Source organism: Dryobates pubescens, chromosome 6, assembly GCF_014839835.1.
Source record: "Dryobates pubescens isolate bDryPub1 chromosome 6, bDryPub1.pri, whole genome shotgun sequence".
NCBI classification, from domain to species: Eukaryota; Metazoa; Chordata; class Aves; order Piciformes; family Picidae; genus Dryobates; species Dryobates pubescens.
The window spans coordinates 23,826,009-23,847,007 of NC_071617.1; the positions used below are offsets into that span (position 1 = coordinate 23,826,009).

General features: G+C 45.4%; 1 protein-coding gene across 1 annotated transcript in view; it reads right to left on the bottom strand.

Moving 5' to 3' along the window:
* The window catches only part of UTRN (utrophin), a 387,861-nt gene extending 367,291 nt beyond the window's left edge, over positions 1-20,570 (bottom strand). The window contains exons 1-2 of the mRNA XM_054162750.1: positions 20,405-20,570; positions 19,303-19,467 (exon numbers count right to left, since the gene is read on the bottom strand). Coding sequence (XP_054018725.1) covers positions 19,303-19,381 — 79 coding nt within the window. The 5' untranslated portion in view covers positions 19,382-19,467; positions 20,405-20,570. The remainder of the gene's footprint in view (positions 1-19,302; positions 19,468-20,404) is intronic.
* Positions 20,571-20,999: the final 429 nt, after the last annotated feature.

A 20,999-nucleotide genomic window follows, 5' to 3' on the forward strand; every position in this document is an offset into this window, starting at 1 on the left:
AAGATCAAACACAATTAATTCAATTGCTTTTTAAAAGACTTCCAGAAACATTAGTTATCATAATTACAATTCATCTACTCTGTCAGCTGATAACCTTCTGGCTCTCTAAATTCTGTAGAGCCAAGAATGTATTACTTCCTTTTCTTTATTGTACTGTAGATGAGAGTTGAGCCCCAAATGCCTACAGCCTCTTCACATTTTTTTGGCAGCACAAGAGGTTCTTATTAGGAGAGCAAGTTAAAGTCCTTTTTGAGCACTACAATAGTATGAAAGAAGCCTTATTGCAAGTGAGAATACCAGGCAGACGTTCTATCTTATGAGGAACAAATCCCCTTTTTCTGCCTTCCTCCCTCAAAAAAACCCAAAACAATTGTGAGAATTTTGTTATAAATGAGAAAAATGTCAGTTTAGTGCCCATAAGAACCCAAATCTGTAAGATAGATTTTTCAGACTCTAAGGAACAAATATAAAAGGCTACAATTCATTTCACAATTTCTATCCTCCCATACCCACAAAAATTACACAGAATAGTTCCATAACTAAGTTGCACTAGTCCTAGGCCACATAAATTTGTTTCAGATGACCACTATGGCACATTATCTTTCAATAGAGCAGTACATCAGGAGAACTCAGTCTTCAACCTTGTCCTTCTTTCCCCAGGCAACAAAAATGCACATTTCATTTTCATGTATTTTTATTATATGGGAACACAAGTATAGGTCCCCAGTACAAGCTAGAGCCTGTGATAAAAGGTGGTGAAATCTAGTGTGGAAAACAAATCAGCAAGACATTTCTAAGCAGTCTTCATTTCTCTCAGACCATTTAACTGGACATTAATATAGCCATAGTGCATTTTTACCTCCTGGCTAATGATTTCTCCTCTAACCCAGCTCCCCCTTCCCAATAGTTATACTGTGATACTGTAATAGCAGCAGGGCAATGATGTAGAGGAAACAAAATATCAGGCCTTCCAAGGCAACAAATTCAAAGCTTTCTTTATTTTATTTTTTTCCCTGCCCAAATCACACTAGATCCAAAGTCACTATGCAAGCATGCAATTAACCACCCAGCATGGATTATTCTTTCCTAGCCAGCTCCAGTGGCAAGATTTGCAGTGGATCCCATCTTCCCCTACAGGCTGTTCAACAGATTTGGACTAGTTCAAAGAGGACTTCACTGTCAACCACAAATTTAATCCTTAAACTAAATTTAACCCCCTAAAATAAGGCTACTGAATCCTTTAAGAATGAATACAACACCCCAAGACCTCTTCAATATCATATTGGAAAGAGACAAGAGTAAAAGCAAACCTCACATGCCTACAACAGGTCAGAGTTTCTGCAACCCTTCAGTGCTTTGATAGCAGTCTTCTCAGGGCTAAAGGCACCTTGTCCAGTTAATATACAAAGAAACCACTACACCATGTGATGTTTTACCCAGAACACCACAAATACATATGCACTGAATTATGCTCTTTATAAAGCCATAAACTATGTGATCCACCAGGTATTACATTGTACTCTTCCTCTTCTACTTCAGTTCCTGTTGAAGAAAGTTTATTCTGCCTCAGAAGTGGGCATTACATGCTAGAGTGATCCCTGACCTAACCTAGTAACCCCTAACCTAGGTGTAGTATCAAATGAACCAGTGACAGCTTCAAGAGCAACACTAAAGTAGCTGCAAGAAGAAGGAGTACTGCAATGTGAAAGTGTCCTTTACCACACCTACATTCCTCTGCACGGCAGGTACCTTCCTCAGCCGCACTCACTGACATGACACACATGATTCCTAGGGAATTCAGGAGCCCCAAATTACAGCAACCTCACTCAGGAAGTCACCAAGAGTCAGACCTTAACCACACCAACCACAGCATGCCTCACATTCATTTATATGGTGAAGTCAATCACTTGAATGCAAAGCAGAGATCATAAAGCTAGGAGGCATTTGACCAAGATAACCCTGCCACCTCAGTGCCAGAACACTACCATGCCCAAGCTAACACACTCTGTAGCATCACACATTTACACATCTAAGTGCTGGGTTCTACACATTGGCCACAACAACCCCATGCAGTGCTACAGGCTGGGGTCAGAGTGGCTGGAGAGTGGCCAGGCAGAAAGGGACCTGGGGGTACTGGTTGATAGTAGGCTGAACATGAGCCAGCAGTGTGCCCAGGTGGCCAAGAAGGCCAATGGCATCCTGGACCATATCAGGAATAGTGTGGCCAGCAGAAGCAGGTAAGTCTTCTGCCCCTGTACTCAGCACTGGTCAGGGCACACCTTGAGTACTGTGTCCAGTTCTGGGCCCCTCAATTCAAGAAAAATGTTGACTTGCTGGAACATGTCCAGAGAAGGGCAACAAAGTTGGTGAGGGGTTTGGAGCACAAGCACTATGAGGAGAGGCTGAGGGAGCTGGGGCTGCTTAGCCTGGAGAAGAGGAGGCTCAGGGGAGACCTTATTGCTGTCTACAACTACCTGAAGGGAGGTTGTAGCCAGGTGGGGGTTGGTCTTTTCTCCCAGGCAGCCAGCATCAGAACAAGAGGACAGTCTCAAGCTGTGCCAGGGGAGGTTTAGGCTGGATGTTAGAAAGAAGTTCTTCACAGAAAGAGTGATTGACCATTGGAATAGGCTGCCCAGGGAGGTGGTGCAGTCACCATCACTGGAGGTGTTTAGGAAGAGACTGGATGGGGCACTTGGTGCCATGGTTTAGTGTTGGATGACAAGTTGGACTCAATCTCAAAGACCTTTTCCAACCTGGTTAATTCTGTTCTATCACAGCTAAGTGCCCTCTGACAGCATCAGACAAATTGAGGAATAGCTCTCCAAATCTATCCTCCGTGTTTTGTCCAGGCAAACAAACTCAATTTCTTGTCAAAAGGATCCTTCCTTATCTATGTGGTGACATAATTCCTCTCTATATTCCCCTCTAAGCTCCTCTTCCTTCTAACCATCTCAATTATTTGGACTCTGATGTCAACAAAATTCAAGATCATTCTCTCATCTCAGTTAAACAACTACAGTAATGCAATCTTACTCCTGCAGTGCTTTGGTGAAAAAAAAAAAAGAAAACAAAACAAAACACAACCACAAAACAAACACACACACAACCCACCACCAAAACCAACTATCAGAACTCTTCCTGTGACAGGCCAGCCACCTCTGCAGCACAGTAACACAATGTCTCTTTTAACATATCACAGTATCACAGTATCACAGTAACTAAGGTTGGAAGAGACCCCAAGGATCATCAAGTCCAACCTGTTCCAACAGACCTCACAACTAGATCATAGCACCAAGCGCCACGTCCAATCTCCCCTTGAACACCTCCAGGGACGGCGACTCCACCACCTCCCTGGGCAGCCCATTCCAATGACGAATGACTCGCTCAGTGAAGAACTTTTTCCTCACCTCGAGTCTAAACCTCCCCTGACACAACTTGAGACCGTGTCCCCTTGTTCTGGTGCTGGTTGCCTGGGAGAAGAGACCAACCCCCACCTGGCTACAACCACCCTTCAGGTAGTTGTAGAGGGCAATGAGGTCGCCTCTGATCCTTCTCTTCTCCAGGCTAAACAATCCCAGCTCCCTCAGCCTCTCCTCATAGGGCTTGTGCTCAAGGCCTCTCACCAGCCTTGTTGCCCTTCTCTGGACACGTTCAAGTGTCTCGATGTCCTTCCTAAACTGAGGGGCCCAGAACTGGACACAGTACTCAAGGTGTGGCCTAACCAATGCAGAGTACAGGGGCACAATGACCTCCCTGCTCCTGCTGGCCACACTATTCCTAATACAGGCCAGGATGCCATTGGCCTTCTTGGCCACCTGGGCACACTGCTGGCTCATGTTTAGGCGGGTGTCAATCAGCACCCCCAGGTCCCTCTCCGTTTGGCAGCTCTCCAGCCACTCTGACCCCAGCCTGTAGCTCTGCATGGGGTTGCCGTGGCCAAAGTGCAGCACCCGGCACTTAGACTTATTAAATGCCATCCCATTGGACTCTGCCCATCTGTCCAGTCGGTCAAGGTCCCTCTGCAGAGCCTTTCTACCCTCTAACTGACTAACATCTGTTCCCAACTTGGTGTCATCTGCAAACTTGCTGATGACTGACTCAACCCCCTCATCCAGATCATCAATGAAGATGTTAAAGAGGATGGGGCCCAGCACTGATCCCTGGGGGACGCCACTGGTGACTGGCCGCCAGCCGGATGTGGCACCATTCACCACCACTCTCTGGGCTCGGCCCTCCAGCCAGTTCCTAACCCAGCACAGAGTGTTGTGGTCCAAACCACGAGCTGACAGCTTAGCCAGCAGTTTACTGTGGGGGACGGTGTCAAAGGCCTTGCTGAAGTCCAGATAGACTACATCCACAGGCCTCCCCACATCCACCAGACGGGTCACCTGATCATAGAAGGAGATCAGGTTGGAGAGGCAGGACCTGCCCTTCCTAAATCCATGTTGGCTGGACCTGAGCCCTTGGCCATCCTTCAGGTGCGCAGTTATTGCCGCCAGGATAACCTGCTCCATCACTTTCCCTGGCACTGAGGTCAGGCTGACTGGTCTGTAGTTTCCAGGTTCCTCCATCCGTCCCTTCTTGTGGATGGGGACCACATTGGCCAGTTTCCAGTCACCTGGGACCTCCCCAGTGAGCCAGGACTGGAGGAAAATGATGGAGAGCGGCTTGGCCAGCTCATCTGCCAGCTCTCTCAGCACCCTAGGATGGATCCCATCCGGTCCCATGGACTTATGGGTGTCCAAGTGGCTCAGCAGGTCCCGGACTAATTCCTCATGGATTTCTGGGGCATTACACTGCTCCCCGACCCTATTACCCAGCTCAGGAGGCCACTCATCCTGGACTCCTACCTTGCTGTTAAACATTGAGGCAAAGAAGGCGTTCAGGACCTCAGCCTTTTCCTCGTCTTTGGTCACCATGTTCCCCTCCAGGTCCAGTAATGAGTGGAGGTTCTTCTTGCCCTTCTTTTTAGCATTGATATATTTGTAAAATTGCTTTTTATTATCTTTCACAGAGGTGGCCAGCTTCAGTTCCAACTGGGCCTTTGCCTCTCTAATTTTATTCCTACATAGTCTAACCACTTCCTTAAACATACCTCGAGAAGCCTTCCCCTCCTTCCAAAGGTGATACAGCCTCTTTTTTTCCCTTAAATCCTTCAGGAGCTGCTTGTCCATCCAGGCCGGTCGCCTTCCCCGCCGGCTCATCTTTCGGCACATGGGGACCGCCAGTTCCTGTGCCTTCAAGAGCTCCTGTTTGAAGTAGGTCCAACCCTCCTGGACCCCTCGGTTCATGAGGGTTGGTACCCAGGGAACTTTACAAATAAGTTTCTTAAAGAGGCTGAAGTTTGCCCTCCGGAAGTCCAAGGTGAAGGTTCTGTTGGTACTCCTCCCTATCTCCCTGCATATTGAAAACTTCACTATCTCGTGGTCACTGCACCCTAGGCAGCCTCCCACGGTCACATCTCCCACTAGCCCTTCCCTATTGGAGAGCAGCAAGTCAAGCAGAGCCTGTCCCCTGGTAGGCTCACTTAACAGCTGCGTCAGGAAGCAATCCTCTATCCGCTCAAGGAATCTTCTGGACTGCCTTCTCTCTGCTGAATTAAGTTCCCAGCAGATATCCGGCAGGTTGAAGTCCCCCACGAGGACAAGATCTGATGATCTTGAAACAGCTTCCAGTTGTTTATAGAATAATTCATCAGCCTCCTCATTCTGGTTGGGTGGTCTATAACAGACTCCAACCAGGATGTCAGATTTGTTGGGTTGCCCTCTGATTTTAACCCACAGGCTCTCAATTCCCTCATCTTCCACCTCGAGTTCTGAGGCAGAAAGTGTCTCCCTAATATACAAAGCCACCCCTCCTCCTCTCCTCCCTCGCCTATCCTTCCTAAAGAGCCTGTAGCCCCCCAGTGTAGCACTCCAATTGTGCCTGTTGTCCCACCATGTTTCTGAGATGGCAACTATATCATAGTTGCCCTGGTGGATTAGGACCTCCAGCTCATCTTGCTTATTGCCTAGGCTGCGTGCATTGGTGTACATGCACTGCAGCTGGGCTCCTGAGCTCTCAATTGACCCTACCTTGTGCTCTACTCTTACCTCTGCAGAGGGACCGATGTCTTCACCCACCCCCTTCAGACCTAGTTTAAAGCCCTCCTAATGAGTCCTGCCAACTCTAGTGCTAGGACTCTCTTGCCCCTTCTAGATAAATGCACCCCATCAGGACCCAGGAGGTCGGGTGCCGTAAAAGTAGCCCCATGATCAAAGAAACCAAAGTTCTTCCGCTGGCACCATTCCCTGAGCCACTTGTTGATGGTGTGGGTTCTCCCGTTCCTCTCAGTGTACTCCCCTGCCACTGAGGGAACTGAGCAGAACACCACTTGTGCGCCTGCCCCATCAATCAATTGTCCAAGGGCCCTGAACTCCTTCTTAATTGCCCTGGTGCCCTTCCTGTCGATCTCATCACTCCCAGCCTGTATTACCAGCAGAGGGTAATAGTCAGAGGGACTGATGAGCTTGGGGATTCCCCTTGCAATGTCCCTTACCTGCGCCCCAGGTAGAGAGCATAACATTACCTTTCTTCCAACCATCGAGAGTGGTGGTGGCCAGATGGTTTTCAAAACCAACAACAGAAGGGTTTGCTTTGGTTATATTTTTGGGAAAAGGAGAGCAAGGATTCTCTTCTCTTTTCTTGATTAATGACCTTACAATGTCTTTCTTCATGGGAAAAATATTGAGGTTCACTGGAAATCTGCTCTTCAGCTTAGAGAATCATCTTTCAGCACCAAGTTTTGATACTGATGTCTCAGCATCAGCTTCAGCAGATGGACAAGTTTCCAAATTCCTTTTTTTTTTTTTTGGGTCTTCAGCTGTAGACATGATCATCAAGCAGGGCATCTCTAGTGCAGAAATGCATTCAAGCACTCTCTCCCCCAAGGTGTGTTGGAGTTTGACTGACTTAGTACTAAAAATGCCCTCAGCGCTCTCTGGTTCCCTCATGCTCTTCCCAGCACATGTTCTCTCTGTGTGACATGTCAAGAATGGGCCACATCTTGCTCTATGCTGCTGCTTGGTGCTTAAGTTAATGCTCAGTGCTTTGAATCCTTTGAAAATCAGAAATGGCATTTCTAGAGTGACAAATTGGCTCCAATTACAAAGTAATTGCAGGAAAGATCGGCACCACCCCAAATCCCTCTCCAGTTACAGCTGTGTTTTGGAAGAAATGAACTCTGGAAGTTGTTCACTGTGCTGGACAGATGTGGACCTGGGCATGGCAGGGGAACAGTGCTGTGCAGGCTTCAGCTGGCAGAGAGGACCAGCATCTTCCTCCAGACATGCTCTATTTCTCCAGCATCATCCCTGTAAACAGCTTGGCAGCTTCAGTGGCAAACTGTAGTTGTTCGCCTAAGCTTTGAGGAAGATGCCTTAAAATGTCTATGCCCTTTGTGGATAGCTACTACCACTTCCCCTGCTCAGCTACTCTGGTAGCATTAGGCCTTTGAGTTTCTCATCAGTAGTTACCACCTTCAGCTAATTTTCCACTAAGTCTTCTCTCTACAAATATCCATACAGGTATCTCTGTAAACAGCCTTGTCTTAACCAGTTTGCTTCTGTGAAGATGATCTAGAACAGCAGCCAAATCCTTGAGGAATACTTTTCCTCCCTCCCTCTATACCCCTTCCAGGCCAAGGAGGTGAAGCCAGGGAGGCAACACAGTTCATCAGGAAAAAAAGTATTATGACATTTTCCGACAGTTTTGTGAAGTTTCTAGACCGTCTCACCAAACTGTCTTCTGTTCACAGCACAGTGGAGATGCTGCATGAAAAACAGGAGTAGGGGGGTCCCCAGCTATCAGCACACAGCCCCACCACACACTGGGACACACCCCAGGGCAGGGGACAGACCCGCCACATTCATCATTCCACCCTTCCCTCATACCAGGATAACAGCAAGAAGGAAAAAATCCTCTCCAGCTCTTTTGCTTATTCCCCAAAATGTTGTGCAGCACACTGAGGCAGTCACTGCAGTCTTCCTCCAACTGAAAGAAAAGCCATGAATCTGAACAAGATAGAGGAAGAACAGAGTGTGCACATACCAAAAACAGGGCAGGGGGGAGGGGAGAAAAAAAAAAAAAAAAAGGAGCCAGCAATGGCTGGGAAAAACAGAAATATGTTTTTCAAAGAACAAATTTTAGAGGTTTTTAGATTATTTTGGGTAGTAACTGCCTAACATGTTTAGAAATTATTATACTTGGAATTGAACAGGACATCTATTTTTAAATATCATTAATTGAGTCACAAGTTATCCCCAGAGACAAGACAAATTATAATAAATCAATGCCACAAACAAAGTTGTCCTGGTTGTAAATTAGCCTACTTATCCATTCCACGTTGGCATTATGTTTTATATGGATCTGTGGTTTGCATGTGCCACAACATCTTTCCTCTGTCAAATAGACTACATCTCATTAGACTCAAGATCACACATTTTCACTCCGGGTACATCAAAGCATCTTCTTTCAATCCCAAATTTTGCCCTCCCAACCAGGTGTATATAGCAAAAAATGTTGATACACTCAGGTAAAGACTCTGTTACCGTATTTTATGCTTATGACATGGAGGCTCAAATTGATTAGTATAAATATCCCAGTCTCACAACTGATAGTAGACCAGAATTAGTGCTAACAGGAGATGAACAAACAGAGAGTTTGCTTCTGTCCAGCATGTGGTCTTCCAGTTTGGTCCTTCTGCTCTAAGGGCTGTTTAGTTTATACTGCATGCCACATGAAAACAGCAAGTTATCACCAAGACTGTCATACTTGGTGCCTCAGACAGGCCAGACTACAGGACCCCACCTGTCCCACTGCACTCTAGGCATTAACTTCACTGCTTCTCTGAGAGCAAATGACTCTCAAACTAGCAACCAAGGGCTAATCAGCCCCCAAAAGCAACCTGTTTTGTGAGACAAGCTACTGTTCTTTCCTCAGATTGCACCCTTCCCTTTAGAGACACAAAAAAGGTGTAAGTGAATGCAATTTCTTTTCTTTAGAACAACATGCAAAGAGCTCTGTTATACTGCAACCATGTCACATGCCTCACTCAAAATTAACTGTTCTTTTAAACCCAGAGAAAATCTGGAGATCTTCAATTTAGAAGCTGTTTGGTGGGGGGAGGAGGGTTGGGATATTTTTGTGTCATCTGGGATTATTTTTAACTATCAAAACAGGTGATTCTCTCCCTGCATTTTCTTCATGGAGATGAACACACCCAATACTGTTAGTCATTATGTATGCAAAGTAAGTACTATCCTTAAACGATGATGAAATATTTAACACTGGCTGCTGAGAGGAGGAGGTTATTTACCATATAGAGACAGAAAACCCACTTCAGCAGATTACATGTAGAGGAGATGGCCTCAAAGAACTCAGGACATTTGGAAAGATTTGGAAAGACAGCGATCCTTCATTAACTAGAACAGAAATTTCCCCTTTTAAAAACAAACATGAACAATGAGACAATTCATGTGGAATTTGTTAATTTCAAGTTTCCCATGTTTTAGGAACCACTTCATTACAGGCTAAATGAAAACCTTTCTAAACAGCTGCTTCAGATTTTGGGGGGGGGGGGGGGGGGCAGACACAAAACAAAAAAACAACACACCACCAAAAAAACACCAAAACAACTTGGTTGTTCTCAGCTCCATGCCTCACTTCCCTAAAGAGTGTACATAAAGACCCCAAGAAGTCAGTCCTGAGACCTTGCACCAGGTCCTCATGCTCTCTTCTGTCATGCATACACGGTTGTGCAAGAAAGATGCAAAACAGCATGCTAGTCCTCTTGTCATTAAAAGGCATTTTTCCAAACTCTCAGGAGGTATCATTCAAAGAGAGACTCTGCTGGAGGATTGAGAAATAACAGATACTCCTGCAGGTGATGCGGCAAACACTTCTGTCTTGACTGATCTAGTCTTTGTCAGATCAGAAGGGATCAAGAACAGCATCTATGTGCAAACACACTGCAAACTGATGCTATCAGTTTCCCAATACCCGTAAATAGATGAAAAAGTTTTCCCACTAGCGGTATAATGCACCTGAGCATTCAAAGCTCCTTGCTAGAGCTGCAGTATATTTGTTCAAACTGCATCTCTACTCAAGGTGGTTTGTTTTGAAACATCACTTTTCAGTTGGAAGAAACGAAGAAGGAAATAAGTATCTGGAGAGGCAATAGTGCAGAACATCAGGTGAGAAGCCCAGCATCTAGAGATGCTGTGAAAGACCTAATTAAAATTACAGATACCAGAGGCAGCTTTCAGTCTCCTTTCCTTTCATAGTGTTTTCCATGTAATCAAGAAAGAACTTTCTGTTAACATTCAGAGAGCAAACCACAAACTTTCAATAGCCTTAAAAATCCCACAACAAAAACAAAAAACCCACAAGCAACCACACACAAGCACCACCCACAGATTGGGGTGACATTTGTGAGAATGAGCACAACCCTGTTTACAATCCCATTTGCACTCTTCCTTCATTTTGCTTTTGTTCAGCTTTGGACATTCTGGTTCTTCACTTCAGAACAAACCATTAATACAACAGTGAATCTTTGACTCATCCTATCAAAACAGCAAGACATGGCTTTAATAAATTCTCAATGTCCAATGAAACCAGAGCAATGGTTTTGGAGGGGTTGGGGTGGCATTTTGAGCATTTCAGTGTCTTTTTGCCCCAAATTATCTCAACATTCAAACAATAATGCTCAATTTGCAGAGGGTACTGGGGGGAAGAAGGGAAGTCTCTTGAGGCATCCAGGCAACAGTCAAGAAGTAAGAGCACAGAGTCCAAAGGATGCAACGGCGTTCATGGGCCACAGCCAGCTAGGAACCTGCAGCAGCCTGAAGCATTTGCTCACATCCTTAATGTGCCAGGGAGAAAAAACAGCCTCCCCTGAAAGTACCTGGGCACTGCAGGAGTCTGACACCCTGCCAAACAAGACTATTCCTCTGCATAGATCATAAAGTATGTAAATGTACTTTTGAGTAAAAGAAATGTGTTACATTAGATTTAAAAATTATTTGTTATTAATATTTTTAAAGTTCAGTAAATCAAACCAGAAAGCTAAAAATTAGACACTACACTCAGGTCCAAGAGAGAAATTCCTGAGTACAGAGGAAAGGCATTCAGAACAGAAAGATTATGCATCACTGTCCCAGAGAAAGCAAAATTATATTCAGAAGGACACTACCAAACTTTCAGCTTCCACAAAGTCTTTTCTCAAGAAAGGGGCATGGCATTAACACAATGTGTTCCTGTGAGTTTCCACGAGAAGCCTCATCCAAGAACAAGATGTACACGTAGAAACCAGACAGAGCGAGCAACGAACTCTCTCTGGAAATGATTTATGCTGACCGTAGCTGTTGATCATTGTTAAGCTGTAACAGAAATAAAAGGCTAGAAACAGAGAATAGAAAAGTATTGGGCTGTTGTCCTTTAAATATTACTTTATTTATTCTCTTCTTTTAATACAATCATATTTTGTAAGCATTAAAACAAAATAAAATTAAAATAACCAAAAGGCTTTACTCTATTCCCAGCACAGTCCTGTAGAATGTTCAAGTAAATCTCCTCCATTGGTTAGCCATGCTCAGACTACTCTTCCTTGTTCATCCAGGATAGTGTGGTAAATAAATAACAACAAAAAAGCTAGCAAACTTAGCCATCAGACCAATTTTCTCTGATCAATAAATCCTAACATAACATTTTAGAAGCACGTTCCACCTTTGGTCCTCTGCCATGATCTAAATTAGGAGGGGAGCAAAAACCACATTTGATGGTAAGGCAATAAAAGCAGAGTACAAAGGAACTAAAGTTATTTATTAAATGAATTAAACAGACCCATCAAAGCATGTTCTTTCATGGCTTAAGAGCATGTTTCTCCACAGCTAAATGCATAAACCAGCAACTGTCCTTGTGTGTTTGTCTAATTCCTCTACAAAATATCTCGTGAGTTTTTAGATAGTGGGTCTTCCTGATTTTCCACAAGGTGAGGGCAAAAGGCATTGAAGTCCAGAAAGGACCTTCATTACCAGTCCTTATACATATCAGCAAAATAACCTCAAGAATACTTACCTAATCTCTGTCACATAGCCATATCCTCTCCTACCAGCATAAATCCACTGGTTTTGATATAGACCTTGGTCTTCTGCAAAAACACACAGCCACCCTATCTTCACCAGCTAAAGACCTGGCAGCTCTTCACCACTTCTTCCACACCCAGCAGGAGATCCCCACACCTAAGAAGGGGCTAGCCTGCTAGAGAATGCTTCCCTGGCACAGGAGCTGCCTCATTACAAGAGAAAATACCAAGGAAGGTAGGCAACATCAACATGTTTAAGGCATCTGTCCCATGCACTCAAAAGATTAATAATTTGCATTTTTAGATACGCATTTAAAAGTGAACACATCATCCCCCTGTACTGAGCACTGGGGAGGCCACACCTCAAGTACTGTGTTCAGTTCTGGGCCCCTCACTATAGGAAGGATATTGAGATGTTGGAGCATGTCCAGAGAAGAGCAGTGAGGCTCGTGGTCTACAAGTAGCATCTGAGGGAGCTGGGGTGGTTCAGTCTAGAGAAAAGGCTGAGGGGAGACCTTATTGCTCTCTGCAACAACCTGAAGGGAGGTTAGAGCAAGGAGGGGGCTGGCCTCTTCTCCTTCATGACAAGTGACAGGACTAGAAGAAATGGATACAAGCTGTGCCAGGGCAGGTTTAGGCTGGCTATTAGGAAATACTTCTTCACAGAGAGGGTTATCAAACATGGTCTGCCCAGGGCAGTGATGGAGTCACCATCCCTGCAGGCGTTCAAGCAGCGCGTGCACCCGGCACTTAGGGAACATGGTTTAGTGTTGACCCTTCAGTACTGGGTCAAAGGTTGCACTGGGTGATATTTGAGGTCTCTTCCAACCAGATATACTCTGTGATTCACAAGAAGATCTGTAGATGGGTCTCCATTAACAACCAGCCTCTCCTGCTTAGTAGTGATTCACATCCAGAGCTGGCCAGACAGTCACAGGGAAGACATAGCCCCATAACGTACCCAGACAGACTCAACCCTTCCCTCCACAGAAGGAACTGTGACTGCCTGCACCCTACCTGTTACAGTTGACCATCTTCCAGCAGCCTCCCCACTGACCACCTGAGCTGAGCCCAGCCCCAGCAGGCACCAGTGACTCTGTACCAGCAGCAGAATGCTGGTCCCACAGATAAATGGCTATGAAGTATAACTGCAAGCAGTCTTCATTCAGTTTGATTATATTTTTTGGCCCTACTCAGGACTGAGTCCAACTCAGGTCAAATAATCAAAGTTTTCTTTTTTTACTTTCTCCAAAGGCAGTGTCAGGCAGTATGGATGTCCTTTCAAAGAAAAGTCCCAAAGATGTCATAGCCTTATAAATAAATAAATGGCAGTCTCTGCCTCCTCCTTCTTAATGTCAGACGTTTTGCTGACTTTGCAGCTGTGTATATTTACAAGTCAGTAGTTTCTTCCTTCACTCCCAATACTATGGCTTGCATCAGAGCCAAATCAGTCTTCTGTCAAACACACGGGTGCCAAAAGGCTCTTCTGTTTCCTTAGCCTGTTATTTTGTTGCTACCTTTAAAACTCCCAGCTTTCTTCTGAGAATACACTGTTACTTTCCGAAATTACAGCTCAGGTTGCTTCCTCGTTTCATTCCAGAAACACACTGAGGGAGTGAAGGAAAACATAAAATAGACTTCTGACAAAGTACAGAGCACGAGAACTTATTCTTTCACCAAGACAATAAAAAGTCAGACAATGCAGCTCCTCCCTCCCACCTTGTGCTGTTTAAACCCTGTTATTCATTCTTCAGACTATTATTAAGGCAGCCAAACAAATGCAGTTCTCCCCAGCTTCATGCCAGAAGCATCTCAGCTCCCAGGATGGGTGAGAACAGCTGCACTCTTCTAATTGTGCCTTTTCCTTTGAAGGAAGGATACCATACAACACATGAAAAGCAGATCATGCAGGCTCCAAGCACAGCTATCCATGCTGCTACCTGGCAGCAGAGCAGCTATACTGTCCTGAAGCAACATGAGCTCAGCTCAAGTCCCCATGCTCTTCCCCTTGCCCTTCCACACCTACACTGATATTCCAGTCCATCTCCCCACGAACTCACATTCAAAAGACATTAATCACAATGCTGCTCTTCCTGGCTCACAAGTCAACCTCAACACACCAAAAACAAGTGATTCTGCTAGGACTCAAGATGAGGAAGAAAATCAAGAGCACTTACTTAAACGTTAGCAGTTAGCTTTTTGCCAAGACGCCCAATGCAATGAACTTTGACAATTTCTCTGCACATAAACATAATTTCATTATATTGTATGAGAGTCCTTTTTCCCTGAGACCTGACAGGACAAGGGTGGATAAAGCCTCACATTACTGCTGGGGGTGAGCCAGGATCTTCACATTGCTTCTGGTCTGCCCTTCCCCTAGGCACCTTCTCCACAGGATCCCCATTGGTGGGGTGTCATACACTGCTTTTCTCTACCCTGACTTTTAGACCTTTTTGGAAACTCTTAACACACAGCACACAGTGCCTCACATAGCAGCTCTTGACCAGGGTCACTTCCTGACAGAGCACACACACACATATCAATGGGCTGCTTTAATGGTTTAGGTTTTTTTGTTGGGTTTGAGGATTTTTTTGGGTTGTTTTCTTTTTTTCCCCTACCAAAGAGCCCCGATTTCTATTCCAAGGCAAAATCGTGCTTCAAACACAGAGCAACATATGGTCTTTCTTCACTTACCAATCAACAGACTAGAAGAAACCAGCCTGGTACTTATATATCTGCCATTTCATAAACTGCTAGGCAATACCCTAGAACTGTCTTCATTGCAGCATCCAATCTGTCCCTAGTAGACAGAGCAAGAAAATAAAGTGATACAAACAGAAAGAAACCAGGCTACAGCAAACTGAAAGTCTATTAGGAAAAAAAAAAACCACACCAGCAGTCATTTTAGTGACTAGAAATAAGAAGCAGAAAATTTGTCACTTGTCTTTAACACTGTATCTACAAACACTCTGCACAAAAGTCCCTCAAGAGTTGCCACAATGCAGAACCAGCGACGTCAGCTCCACACCCACTTGACAGAATCTTAATGGTCTGCCTGCAACTCTAACAAACTCCTGGCCATTTTACACCAACAGAGCCAAATGACAAGCGAGAAGCAGCATGTTTGGCCCACAGCAATCTGGTGGTGAGAGGCATGACCAAAGAAACCGGTTCCAAAGGCAACATGTGGCACTGCAGGGCAGAAAGATCCTGGAGCAAAGGGGCTGCCAGCCAAGTAAGCATCGCTTCACAGGGACAGACAGATGTCAGCCATTCTCAGAACAAGCTCTGCCCATGAACTCCAAAAATAAGTTACTATTTCTCAAAGCAGTCTTTTAGTCAAATATATTTAATGTAATTAAAAATGAAAGGTAGATGAGGAGAATTAAGTTCCCCTCAATTTAGACAGGAACTCATATCTTAAAATGCACCAGAGGCATAGAGTAATCTTCCAGAAATGTTTTTCCTGTCATGTCTTACTGTTTAATTATATATTACCATTCCAAGCGATCATGACAGATTTTAAGTGAGTTTGTCTTTTTTTCCATAATTAATCATAGCAAAGACTCATCTGTTCTTCAAGCCTGGTGATGACAGCACTGTTTTCACCACTGTAAGGCAATCATCCCACAGCATTCCTTCCTGAGAGCTACTGCAAGGAGAACAGCTCACCTATCTGCACAAGATGCCTTTCAAAGATATAAATCAGCTCCATATACATTACTTCATACTACAGGGAAGTAAAAAAAGAGAAAACTGCTTTTCCATAGCAAGCAACCACACAGACACACAGCACAGACTAATCATGCTGAATTAACACCGATTATAAATACATAAACCAAACATAACCATGCAGGAACAAGCATCCTATCCCTTAAATGTCAGACAGAGCCACAAGCATCTACCACTGGTGCAAGTGGAACAGAAGCAAGACAACACTTGGCTCCTCTGCAAATACAAGGCAGGCTCCTTTATAATTACCATAGCCAAAAGTTATTTTAAAGGCAGTTTTGGTCACCACCATATTCTATTCTAAGTACAGAAGATGTATCTTCAAAAATAACTTGTAGCTACATGTAGATCTGTACTAACAAACTATCTAATCAAAGAGCCACATCCAAAGCAGGAAAAAAAAATAATCAGAAATTGGATAACAGAAAGAGTCCTGCTTTCTTTTTTAGTATCCCAAGTGACAGAAGTGATATTATTGAGGAACAGGATGAGGGAACCACAATAAAAAGCACAACTACTCTTCTGCTTCAGAAAAATCAAGCATATATCACTTACAGGTATGGTATAAAGCACATTCATAGGCAGTTTTCTTGCTGACCACCAAAGGAAAAAAAGTATTTCCAATAATCAACAACAGACAGGGACCTTGTTCAGTGTTTTATCCGTCAGCCTCTCAGTTTGAACTCCCCAAAGGATGAATTAGATACATGGGAAAATCACTTTTTCCTGTCTATGAAATCCTGCAAATTTTTACACAAACAACAAATAAAATACAATCTGCAGTTAATGTTGATTGCTTTATATAAAATGTATGATTTTCTGCAGTTCTCTTACACCCTTCACATGGTATGCTGGTAGCTTACCAACTACAAGCCATTAAGAAAAAAAAATTACATAGCTTGTTCTGCTCATAAAACCAGGCACAGAAGGACACCACACAGCTTTGAGCAGCTGTAGATTTGTGTGTCTTACTACAGCCTCATAAGAGGAATTTTAGATCTAATCTCAAGATTTAAATAACCAATGTATTAACAGTACCACTTCTACAGCTTCCTATCTGCTTCCCAGTTTTGCAGAGAAAGATAACTGAAGCAGAAATGACTACCAAAAAAAAAAGACAATATATTGAGTTTGACAGGCTGATAAAGACTAAAGTTTACACTTGTACTGAAATATTTAGAAACACTTTTACTAGTACCACTCTTTGTAAAGGTCTGACCTCTTGAAGATTCTAGCATGCCAAATTGTCAGTTTCTTCTAAGTTACAACAAAGTAGAAGATTTAGCCGTGTATCTTAACTGTTTTTAAATAGCCACAATATTCTGAGAGCTTGGTGATCTGTTCCAAAAAAAACCAAAAAGATAGACAGACAATTCCCCATGAGACCATAGACAGAAAGCAATCTTTATACAGGAGGACATCATCCATCTTTTATTTGCAAGTAGAAAGTCAACTGTTTTCACTCTTCTTATTTAAAAATACACAGGAATAATATGCACTAAAAATATTATGACATGTCACTTCAAAATTTTCACCCACTTTAAGTAGAGCTTGTAGTTGCATTTAATATTTCATTCTTAAAAATTAAAATTCACATGCTGTAATCAAAGTGTTAGACACTTCCCACATCACAGGTGATGAATTTACAACATATCAAAAAACAGAATGACAGCCCATTTTTATAACAAAGTGGAGATCCTTAGCTTTGTCTGGTTCTGCTCTCTGTAGCCTCAAAACCCAAAGACCCCTAGGCACTCCAAATATTAGTACTCATCATGTACCCCAGTCACTTGTACTGTGAAGAACATCCCACACTGGAGAAATGTTCACAGCAGGAAACAACTCCATGGTCTAAGTATCAAAATTAACATTTGCTTTTCCAGACAATTAGGAAAAATGGAAGTACAGCTTGCAGTACTTTCATTAGGAAGTCCCTCTGACAGGTTCACTTGTAGGGAATGGTTCAGATCTGACTCTATAGTACAGTAATTAACTTGAAGAAATTGCACATCTGGATTCAAACCAGCGTATCATTTAGAAAAGATCAATTAGTTCAGATCTATCTTCAGTCACTATTGAATTTGACACACAAGTCTTTTAGCCTTATATTAGAACATACCTCATTTTCTTGTTACCAGAGAAGACAGTTAAAGCAGTTGTAAAAGGATATTTATAATTGTCTGTCCTAACCACAGCAACAGAACTTACTTGACAACGTGCTCATCCAAGGAAAATCTGAAATACAGTCATGTTTCCTCAGACATCCTACAAAACTGCAGTGCTTGCACACAGATATGCACAGAAACTGTCTGCAAGCCGTCTCCAAACTGACTACACACTTACTACACACTTAGAATCAAATGAAGTTACGTCCAGAGGTTTCAAAATAACAGCAGAAAATGTAAACCAGCACTCCAGAATCCGAGATGGAAAGCCACAAGCACTTCTGTTTCATCAACCACACTTCCAGAAGTTAAGAGGAAGCTTGGCCTCCAGCAAAGGTGTCATTCCTCAGAAAGAGGAAATCTGAGAAACAAATTATTCAAATACCAATGGGATCCAGCATCCTATGTTGTCTGACATTTCACCACCAACCAAAGAGCTACAGCTTTTATTGTATGGAACACTTTCAAAACACATTTAGGTTTCAGATATTGAAGGAAACCTTTTGACAACAAGAGCATTTTGCATTTAAGAGAGAAAAGAGAGTCTTTGAGGCTAAAGAAGAAAGCATCCAGGCTCTGGATTTCAGGAATTGCTGTCAGGGTTTAAATAACTTGTTCCTGTGCCTCCAAAGCCTCTACTCTGCCTCTGCTAAAATCAGGGTACCTGCTTACCCATCCCAGCATCCATCAGCGCCTCAGAAAACTCAAACATAAAATAAACAAAAAAAGCCCACATATTTTTCCAATAACACTCAGATCTGTTACATGAATGTTTTGCCAGAGGAAATGCCTGAGCAAGTAGCCTTAGACAACTGGTTTACGTTAAGACAGAAGCACATAAATTTACTGCACAAATAGTACCATGATGCACTTTTAGGAGGTACAGTATTGCAGCTATAGTTGCCATTTTAAGCATCTGAGAATAAACACAAAAGCTTCCAACGCAAAGTTGCATAAGAGAGCATTAAGCATATGGTTATTTACAAAAGCAGAGGTAATTATAATGCAGAAGGTGGATCCCAAACAAACAGACTTGCCTAACACTGTCAAAAAAAAACCTACCAAACCAAAAATCTACACTTACTATTACTTAATTGTAGGACAGCTGCATGAGTAGTCTCAGCCACTCACTGTACTACCAATACACAGCCCCAAAAAAGTTGGAAAAACATGCTTTTTGAAAATACAAGTTGATGTCAGACATTACACAAAGGAAAAAGGACGGAAGGAAGGATGGAAGGAAAACAAAACACAAGAAGAGCACAGTTTGTCTCAACAGCTTACCTGATCTGGACTTAATGATGTCACTGAACTCGCTGTGTCCTCCACCAGGTCCATCCTTCTGGTCAGAGACCCAGGCCATGGTCACGGGCTGGGGGTACACCAAGGATGCAGCCTAAATCCGTCAGGAGAAGGCTCCCATGGAAGGCCCCAGGTCAGCACCAGTACCTACAGCACAGGACCACGATGAGGGAGGCACCAAAACCACGGGCTGCACAGATGTGACTCCACATGGAAAGCGCAGGCCAAGACAGAGTCTTGCCAGCCACAGCCACGAGTGACAGGGCAGCTGATCAGCCACTCACTGTGACCCTGTTGAGGGATGTCTTAGAGGATTTTACAAGTGATATAGCACAAAAGAGTGCTGCTAGACACTTTAATCGCCACCCACGAAAGCAAAGCTTTAGCCATCCTGGGACGTGAGGGTGCCTCATGCTCACTGGAGCACTCCAGAGGAGCAGAACACAGCACTTGTAGGAGTACCGTCACCACCCGTCACCCAGCTGGCACCAAATGGGACATCCCAACTTGAGGTGGAGGTGACAAAGCCCCAGAGCCCCACTTCTGCCTGGCTGGGGCATGCTCCAGCTGGGAGCTGACTAAGGGCAGGCGTGCTCCTCCGACCGGCCAGAGGTCGTGAGAGCCACGCGTGGGAGAAATCACGAAGCTCCTCTCCCGGGCAGGGGGAATGCGGCCCCGCGGGACGGGTCCGTCACACGGCCCCGGGCAGTTCCCCGCCCTGCAAAGCCGCCGTCTTCCCCGCTCCCCCGGCGAGCGACTAGGCGTGCTGGCAACTCTTGCCCGCCGGGTGCACGGCCGCAGCGGTGCCGCCGGCCCTCGAGCACCCCCGCGGCGGGGCCGCCCCTTGCCTCGGCTCCCCGTAGGTGTCCCGTCCGGCCCGCTCTCCCGCCGCCTCGCCCGCAGGTGCCCTCAGCCACGGGTGTTACGCCCTCGTGCCCTCCTCCCCTCTTTACCGGCTTAGAGTTGGGGGAACAAACTTTCCTTCCCATGCCCTTCCCGGAGCCGCGGCACCCGCCGCCTCCCTGCGGGGCAGCTCCGCTCCCAGAGGTGCGCCCACCGACAGCAACCCACCGCCGCCACTCACCCTTCGGCCACGGCAGCGGGAGGCGGTCCGCTTCCTCAGGGCCAGGCCCGGCTCCTCCCCGCGCCCCGTCCCCCGGCGGCGGCGATTCCCGCGGCGGTGCGCTGGCAGAGCCACAACTTTTCTGTGCGAGCGGTTGCCAGCCACCTCCTCCGCCCCTGCCCTGAGACGGCCCCACCCTCGGCCCCGGCGCCCCCCTTTGTTAGCCGCCCCAGCGCCGCGGTTGCGGGAGAGTCGCCACGGCCGCGCGGCCCCTTCTCCGAGGGGGCGGGAGGGGAGGGGCAGCGCCCTCCGCGGGCCCCGGGCGGGACGGGGAGGAGCGAAGCCCAGCCACGCCCCGCGCCTCGCCGGCGGGCGGCCGCCGGTGTGGCCATGCACTCCAGCGAGTCCTGTGGCTCCGGCGATGGGGCCGTCGAGGCGCTCCCTTCCTCCCCTCGGGGCCTTCCCGGCCTTACCTGTGCGCTCGCACCTCACCTTTATTTTCCCTTTCCCCCCACAACTAAGTGAGGCTCCCAGTGCTTCGGAAACCAAGCGCACGGCCGGGAGGGCACAGCAGGGCGGAGCGGGGCGGGGCAGGGCAGAGTGGGCACCGCTGCTC